Source organism: Cotesia glomerata, linkage group LG3 (assembly GCF_020080835.1).
Source record: "Cotesia glomerata isolate CgM1 linkage group LG3, MPM_Cglom_v2.3, whole genome shotgun sequence".
NCBI lineage: Eukaryota > Metazoa > Arthropoda > Insecta > Hymenoptera > Braconidae > Cotesia > Cotesia glomerata.
Genome location: NC_058160.1, coordinates 26560675 through 26570140, shown reverse-complemented (window position 1 = coordinate 26570140; position 9466 = coordinate 26560675). Strand labels below are relative to the sequence as shown.

At 27.8% G+C, this 9466-nt stretch overlaps 1 protein-coding gene across 2 annotated transcripts; it reads left to right on the top strand.

Moving 5' to 3' along the window:
* Nucleotides 1-711: 711 nt before the first annotated feature.
* On the top strand, nucleotides 712-8694 carry LOC123260327 (quinone oxidoreductase-like protein 2 homolog). 2 transcript variants are annotated; one of them, XR_006508438.1, is made up of 9 exons: nucleotides 712-1090; nucleotides 1390-1623; nucleotides 1688-1879; nucleotides 1948-2129; nucleotides 4561-4649; nucleotides 4737-4866; nucleotides 4961-5090; nucleotides 5179-5576; nucleotides 8208-8694. XR_006508438.1 is itself a non-coding variant. In XM_044721355.1 (8 exons), exons 1-8 carry the CDS (start codon nucleotides 869-871, stop codon nucleotides 5230-5232), a joined length of 1233 nt encoding a protein of 410 aa, XP_044577290.1. In that variant the 5' UTR covers nucleotides 712-868; the 3' UTR covers nucleotides 5233-5660. The 2 variants fall into 2 exon arrangements, 1 of the variants encoding a protein (XP_044577290.1); XM_044721355.1 differs by lacking the exon at nucleotides 8208-8694 and having other exon boundaries at nucleotides 5179-5660.
* The last annotated feature ends 772 nt before the right edge of the window (nucleotides 8695-9466 follow it).

Sequence of the window (9466 nt, the reverse complement as noted above, 5' to 3'; positions counted from 1 at the left end):
TGTAATAATTTTTTTAATAAGAATAATCCATGAAATTAAAGTTAGCAGTCACTTTATCATTTAAAAAAAATTTTTTTTTAACAAATTATTTTAAAAAAATTGCATTTTTACGTTTTTAAAATTTCTACTTGTCAATTTTTTTGTTTCAAATAAAATTAAAAAATAGTCAAGTGACTGATAAATTTAATATAATTTCTTATTTTCTTGCTTTAAACTTTTTAGCTTTGCTTGATTAAACTTTTCAGTTTCACTTGATTAGTTTAAAGCTTTTTTAATTTTTTTAAAATTAGCAGTCACTTCATCATTAAAAAAAAAAAATTTTAACAAACAAATTATTTTTAAAAAATTGCACTTAAAATTTTTTAAACTTTTTACATGCAGATTTTTTTTGTAATAATTTTTTTAATAAGAATAATCCATGAAATTAAAGTTAGCAGTCACTTTATCATTTAAAAAAAATTTTTTTTTAACAAATAAATTATTTTAGAAAAATTGCATTTTTAATTTTTATAAATTTTTACGTCAATTTTTTTGTTTCAAATAAAATTAAAAAATGTCAGTTTCACTTGATTAGTTTATTCTAAATTTGAAAGTTCTGTGATTTAACTTTAAATTTCGACAATAGATAGAGCTACAGAAATATCGACTACTTACCAACCTGCGGTCATTTTATTTTCACAATGCTGGCAATGAAACTTTCTGTACTGCCTTTATAATTTTTTGTAATCCGAAAATGGAATCAGAATTTGAGCTAACCAAAATTTTGTTATTATTTGACGACCACACGTGACAATTAACAAGACTTCGCTAATTATTGACAAGGCATGACAATTATTATTAAATATTAATAAAAAGACACTAGTGAAAAATGTCTGTTATAAAATGCAGGTTTGCAACTAATTGGGTTTGGAAGTGCAATAAATTATTATTAAACATAAACACAAGAAGACTTAGTAAAAATACACAAAGTGATGAAAAAAATGTTATTCCTCCTCGTGAGGAAGGTAAAATGCAGGGAGCAGTTTTAAAAAAATTCTCTGAGCCTTTTGTTATTGACAATCTTGACATACCTTCTATCAATGCAAATGAGGTATGAATTTTTTAAAATAATTTATTCATGAATTTTCACTGTATTAAAATTAAGAGACATCTGACAATTTTTTTAGAATTTTTCTAACAAGAATAATTTATTTAAAAAATCCCATTTTTAGAAGCTCTAAAAATTAAGAATGCAATTTTTTAAAAATAATTCTATAGATTGAGTTTATATTTAAAGAAAAATAAAAAAATTATCAAATATTTACTAATTTCAGTGTCATGAATTTTTATAAATAATAATAATAATTATTTATAATTAATAATAATCAATGAAATTATTTTTTACTACAGGTATTGATAGACGTGCAGTATTGTACGCTCAATGGTCCAGATATTTTAAAAATGAAAAACTTACACAGATCACCACCAAAGTTACCGGCAATTTTGGGTTATGAAGTAGCAGGAAAGTTGCTGGAAGTTGGGGACCAGGCTAAGAAGCAAGGGTTCAAAGTTGGAGATAAAGTTGTTGCTTTAAATAAAGTTCAGTTTGGAGGTTTAGCTGAGCGATGTGTTGCTGAACTGACTGTAAATATTTATTTTATAATTTGTATGTGCAATTAGGATAATAATAGCAAATGTAAATTTTTAGGATATCTGGAAAATTCCGTCGTCTATTAAAACTTTAGACACCGTTTGTTTGATGAATAATTATCTCACGGCTCTAATTGGTCTTGAAAAAAAAGCTGACCTCCAGGAAAATGAAATGGTTGTCATAAATGTTGGTCTTAGTGGAGTTGGTCTAGCTGCCGTTGATATTGCTGCTAATGTCTTCAGAGCACAGGTGAAAAATTTTTAAAAAAATTTATTATAGTGATAATAATTTGAATTATTAATTTTTTTACAATTAAGGTGATTGGAGTTTGTAAATCAGAAGATCGTACAGAAATAGTACGTGATAAAGGGGCATTTGCATCTTTGAAATACAGTGATAAGAAATTAATGAATAAAATAGTTGAATTTGCTGCTGAGCGAGATATAAAAGATGTTTTTGATGGAGCTGAGGGTGAAAAATTTAAAACAATGTTAGAATGGTAAAAAATGTTTATTTTTTATTTAATCTATCTGTATATATTACATATATGTATATATAAACAATATATCAAAATGCATGTGGGTACTCAAATGAAAGCTCTTGAAGAGTGTAACATCGGGATGAGCTTATATTTTTAAAAACGTCAATAGTTAAGAAATTGAAATTGAATCTTGTAATATAATGATATTCTTAAAGATATAAGCTCACCACGACATTACACTCACCGAGACCTTTCATTTAAGTACCCACATCAATTTTTCATATATTTATATATATTATATATATATATATATATATATATACAGGGTGTCCCAAAAGTCATGGACGCCATTGTAGAATCTGATGAAAAAAATAATTCTGAGACGAAAAGTCCTTAGCCATTTTTCAATTAACCGCATAGATAATTAATTATTAATTAAAAATAACGTCTCTTTATTTGTTAGAGAGAAAGCGCCAGTGTCCAGTAAAGTATGTGCCAAACAAAGACACAACTAACTGTATGACTAACTAGTTTCTATAGGTAACGTAGTCACACATATTTACTTACACATTCACACGTGCAAGCGTCTTCGTTGGAACGCACTAGACTTGACACTAGCGCTCTCTCTCTCTAACGCATAAAAGGACGTTATTTTAATAATTAATTAATTATCTATGCGTCTGATTAAAAAATGGCTAAGGACTTTTCGTCTCAGAATTATTTTGTTTATCAGATGCTACAATGGCGTCCGTTACTTCTGGGACACTCTGTATATATATATATATATATATATATATATATTAGGGTGGCGTAAAAAAACCGACTATTTTTTTTTTTTTGAGTCTCGAGTGAAAAAATGTTAGTTTTTGATGTTTTAAGAGCCCTCACCAAAGGACAGCTCAAAAAAAAAATTTTTAAGAGGTCACTCCAAATTTGTTAAAATTTCAAAAATCGTCAAAAATTGAATTTTTTTTTTTTTTTATTTTTTTTTCTCGTTACGGTATAATTTTATAGACAAAAAAAAAATAAGTTTCTGAAAGTTTCAGTTTAAAATTTAAATTTTGAAAGGTCGCTCATAATTTTTTTTTTTTCTTTAATCAGTCATATCGCCGACTTTAAGTGTTGGGAGTGGTACGTTGGGGTCTTTTTGGTTTGAAAAAATCTTAACCTACGCGGCAAGGTCAAATCTCAACCAAGCTGGTTTCTAAGACCAGCTTGGGATTCGAACCCACGCCTGGCAGTTGATTAAATAAAATTATTAATTTAAAAAAAAATGATATTTTCTATGTTGTGCTTGATTTTTAGTTCATCTCGTGATGTATTTTTATCGATTATTGTACTGGATAAAAAAAAAAAAATGCATGGAATTTTAATTTGAATAGTAAAAGGTCGCTCGAAAAAATCTAAACTAATGCACTAATATATTGAAAAAAATTATGAGCGACCTTTCAAAATTCAAACTTTGAACTGAAATTTTCAGAAACTTATTTTTTTTTAGTCTATAAAATTATACCGCAACGAGAAAAAAAATTTAAAAAAAAAATTCGATTTTTGAAATTTAAAAAAATTTGGAGCGACATCTTAAAATTTTTTTTTTAAGCTGTCTTTTGGAGAGAGCTCTTAAAACATCAATAACTAACATTTTTTCACTCGAGACTCAAAAAAAAAAAATAGTCGGTTTTTTTGCGCCACCCTAATATACATGTATATATGAAAAATATATCAAAATGCATGCGGATACTCAAATGAAAGCTCTTGATCAGTGTAACATCGGGATGAGCTTATATCTTAAAAAATATCAATAATTAAGAAATGACCTTGTATCTTGTGAACTATTGACATTTTTAAAGATATAAGCTCATCTCGATGTTACACTCATCAAGACCTTACATTTAAGTACCCACATCAATTTTTCATATATTTATATATATTACATATATGTATATATGAAAAATATATCAAAATGCATGTGGGTACTTAAATGAAAGCTCTTAAAGAGTGTAATATCGGAATGAGCTTATATCTTTAAAAACGTCAATAGTTAAGAATTGACATTGAATCTTGTCATATAATGATATTTTTAAAGATATAAGCTCACCCCGACATTACACTCACCAAGACCTTTCATTTAAGTACCCACATCAATTTTTCATATGTTTTATATATTTATATATATTACATATATGTATATATAAAAAATATATCAAAATGCATGTAGGTACTCAAATGAAAGCTCTTAATGAGTGTAACATCGGGATGAGCTTATATTTTTAAAAACGTCAATAGTTAAAAAAGTATAGCGCAATTTAACAAAAATCATTATTTAATAAAGCAAAATTTTATTTATTTATAGTTCACAAGCCGAGGCAGTCACATAGTGACTGTTCAAGGTTGCTAGTATTGATAATCATAAAACTATCTATTCAATAAAAGAATTTTGTTTTTACAGTTTTACAAGTATTTATAAAGAAGATCATCAAAACAGTTTATTACGTGATGATAACTTCGCAGTATTAATTGAACATTTATCAAGAGAAGGTATTAGATTAAAACAATAAAATAAATAAAAGTTAGTTTTATTTATTGAAAGAATAAAATTTAATTAGTTATTTCTTTTTTCCGAAGGACGTATGATTATCGCTGGATTTGCTGTAACCAAAGAGGACTACGATGAAGACAGCTCAACACAATGTCCATTTTCTCTCACGGGTATTGACCTAGTGGAATTCAAAGAAAATAATCTGGAGTCGTATCGGTAAAGATAATGATACCATTAATTATAGTGTTAATTTGAAATTTGCTGTAAAATAATAATTATTAAATAGATAAATTTATTACCAATATTTCAGCGAGGCAGGCAATGATATTTTGCAATATCACGAAGAAGGTTTAATAAAACCTTCGTACTCGATGGTGGTCGGTCTCCATAAAATCAATGACGCGGTTAAATTTATAACTGATTTAAAGTGTTCAGATAAGGTAAATGCTGCAGATTGTAATATAAGCAAATTGTTTCTCTGTCGCTATTAATAATAATTAGTAACTAATTGCCGTTTTTTTTATCCAGGTTGTTGTCGATCTTAAAAACCCTGAAGCTGAAATAAAGTTAAAAGATAAGTAATTTATATAATTAATCCCTCATAAATTATTTTACGACTATTAAATTTTTCTAATAAAAAATATTTTTAAAAATGAATAACTGATATATTTAATAATAATATTAGATTTATTAATTTAATATGTGAAGAAAGAGTTAACGAATGGCTTGTTAACGACACAAAATACTTGTATGATTACTCTAGAAACTCAACAACACTTATTATTTATTACCCAATAGCCTCTTATCGAAATTAGTAGACCAGTAGTATAGTTATAAACCATTTACCGTTAATATATCACAGCGACAGGAGTCACTATTTATTTGCAAATATACTCGTGAACGAACTCTCAAATAACCGTTCACAGGTAAGGGTAAAAGTCCTTGTCCACTCTCTTAAGTAAACGATGACAACGTCGTTATCTGAGAGAAAGGATATATTAATCTCAATTCTTTTTTTTTATTATTATTATTTAATACAAAACACTTGTTTTATAAATCCAAATATAAATATAAATAATGTGTTTAATTTAATATGTGACTCCAAGATAGGTATTTTTAATTAATAAAGATATAGTTATTATTTTTAAGCCTGTTACCCGATCCAATTCTTTATATTAAAAATGTTCAATTTTTTATTAGTATTCTTTCACCATAATATTTTTCGGTATGAGGTCTTATACCATTAGAAAAATTTTTAACAGCCGGTCCCATTTTTTTCTCGCGTTGCACTCACGACGAGAAATGGTACTATCCTGGTTGCACTCGTGATGATAAAGCTAATTGCAATTTTATGTTTTTCTTTTAATCAAAAATTTCGAAAAAAACGCTCTGATATGAAATAGATAATTAAAAAATCTATTACATAGCAAAGCTTTTTTTTTTAGAGTCTTCTTTGTTTATTTATTTATTTATTTATTAGATCATGAAATTACATTTCCTGTGACCATACATCGTAAATAACAAGTAACTTAGTTACTAGCTTAAATTCTACTATTATCCAAAAATAGAAAACAAAAACATCGATAGAATTATAAAATATTAGTCTACAAAGATTTTAAATTTTGAAGAAGTACAATAATTTAATATTACTAATAATGGGCATTAATCATTAACTGTTCGGAAGAGAAATAAAAAGCTGCAATCATAGGGACCGGTACGTAAGTGAAATTACAATAATTAAAATTTTTTTTTTTTTTTTTTTATTAGTTATTATTTAGAGTCGGTTTTAACTGCTGTGGTCATATAGCCGACTTTTACTATTGGGAGTGGTACGTTGGGGTCTTTTTGGGTTGTGTAAATCTTAACCTACGCGGCAAGGGCCGAATATCAACCAAGTTGGTTTCTAAGACCAGCTTGGGATTCAAACCCACGCCTGGCCGGTAAGTTAATCCGAGTTCTCTATAGGCCATGCGCCTTAGACGACTCGGCTAACGTCACCGGTTTTTGTTAAAATTTTATTCGATAATTTTTGTTAGAAAATGTGTTAAGATGTAATTTTTTACAGTCGACGCTCTCTGTATTGAACCACATTCTTTCTCTGTATTTGACGACTTTACACAGCTCTTATGGACAAGGATGAGTCAAGTACAGAGAATGGTCCTGTACGGGCGAGTTAAATACAGATAGCGTTGACTGTACTCAGTGTAACTTTTTTCGGCGAATGAAAAATTAATTTGGATAGCCCAGACCAAGACACAATCCTAGATCTTTTAGTTACGCACCAAATGCTCTCCTAGTTAAGCTATCCAAGACACCTCTTGGTCCTGGTCCTGGTCTGGGCTGTCCGAATTATTTTTTCATTTACCGAAAAAATTACATCTTTACATATTTTCTAACAAAAATTGTCGATATAAATTTTAATTGTCGTAATTTCACTTAAGAATTTTTTTAATGGTATGAGAGCTCATACCGAAAAATATTATGGTGAAAGAATACACAGAAAGAAAAATTTCTTGACTGGAGAACAAAATTCTTGGCTCAAGAAAATTTTCGAGTGCCTGAAGGAAGACCGAAGTTGTTTTGGCCAAAGTAAAAATTTTTCTTGAAATTCCATTCTTGGTGGAAGTCATTTTTTCTTAATTCAAATTATCATAAATACTTGATACAATAAATTTTTATATTTGATCAAGATTTTTAGATACTTTAGGAAAGCAGCGCCACTTACTTCGGCTGGGAAAAAGATTTTCTCACCTTGAGAAAATTTTTCTCTTGAATATTTGATACCCATTTTATATTATTTTAGCGTGCAATTACACATATTGAATGAAAAAAAATGATTCAATATTATTTGATCTTCCCATTTGACATGTTAATTAATAAAAATATTAATGAAAATTTACTTCTATCTTTATATTTAATTTTTTGGAGCAAGAGAGAAATTTTCTCAAGACAAGAAAATTTACTTCTATCAAGAACTAAATTTTTTTGGAGCAAGAGAATTAATTTTGTTGGAAGAAGTGAAATTTCTTGTGTCAAAAAAAAATTTTTTTTCGCTCAAGAAAATAATTAGGAAGAGAAATATTTTCTTGGCTCAAGTAAACCTTTTTTTCTGTGTAATAATAAAAAATTGAACATTCTTAAAGAATTGGATCGGGGAACAGGCTTAAAAATAATAACTATCTATCTTTATTACTATAAATAATACTTTTTCAATTTTCAGTCTAATACAACAATTTTTATTTACTCGTAATATTTTTTCGGATAGCTTAACAGATAGAATCTTTGACGCGTAACCAAAAGATCTAGGTTCGAATCCTGGTCTGAGCCGTCCAAATTATTTTTTCAGTAAAATTGATCTTTAATGACAAATTTAGATATAAAATATGGCTAAATTGTATATGCTTGGAGGGAATACAGGCTAAAAAAACTACGAATAAATAAAAATTGTTGTATTAGACTGGATATCCAATTAACTTAAAATTTAAAAAGTATTAAAAATAACCAGTCTTTAGAAATAAATATTTAAAAAAATATAAATAATGTAATATTTTTTATAGGCTGAGAAACAACTGCAAGATATTTAATTTAACTGTAAAAAAGTAAACTACTGAATGGTTAATGCTCAATGCAAGAATTATTGCCGTTTTATTTTGACAAGTTGTATATTATTCATTATTTAATTCTGAACTAAAACTACCGGCAATTCTCACTAATATTTATAAATTTTTTATTTACAAACGTTCCCACGTTCAGCTTAATTTAAAAATAAAAAATAGTTTTATCTATTGAACAAAGTCTCCAACTATCTATCATTATTGTGATAACTATGGCATTGCAGTAGACAATCACAAGCTTGGATAAAAAAAATAAAACGCCCCCATATTCCTGGTCAGGGATACGTGAGTTCAAGGAGAAGACCCTTGGGCATGGGCGTGGTGCTTTTAATAGTTGACAGCTTACTTGGCCATGCATTTTTTAAGTTACTAAAGGCTGCTGAAAAATTCACTGATACCATTAAATAAAATACGATTGTCTTGCGCAATCAAAAAATAAAAAAAAAGGAACAAGTAACATAAAATAAAAATAGCAACGTAAGTACTTGCGGAACTTGCAGACAGATCCTTTAAGACTGTCGGTATGGAGAAAGGCGGCCACCCACTACATTACGCAAGTCTTTGCTCCAGTTATCAGTGTGCAATTCTTTTTTAATTCCACACGATATAAATATGTTTACAATTACTATTAAATTTTTTAATTAATTTATAATATCAATGGTAATTATAGCAAGTATTAACTTTATACTTTAAGTATTAAATTAATATAATAATACAGGATTAAAAATTAATTATCAGGGATGAGTGGACTTGAGTAATTAATAAAGACATTAACTACTAGAATGTCTTGTGAAGGCCGCGTTTAAATAAAAGTAAACTGCAATTCAATCCTTTATAAATCAGTATAAAAATGAAGTATTATATCAGCTTAACTCTTAACTGTTGTGTTAATATAAAAAGCTATTTAACGCATATTAAATAATACATTACTTTAATTTATTCATTTAGAAAGTAATAAAATACTCCAACGACTCAATTAAATTAATGATTAATTTTAATTAATTTCAAAATATTACGGGTTAATGTTTTTAGCAGATATTTATAATTTAAATTAACAAACTGAGGGACCACTAAAGCCTTCGGGTACGTATAGTTAAGTTGTATCGAGAGTTTTGAGAGGTGGATAAGACAGTAGGGATAAGAAACGCGTGGATGTAGTAAAAGACCACTCGCTACTTAGTCTACCGATCGCGTCCTCACTG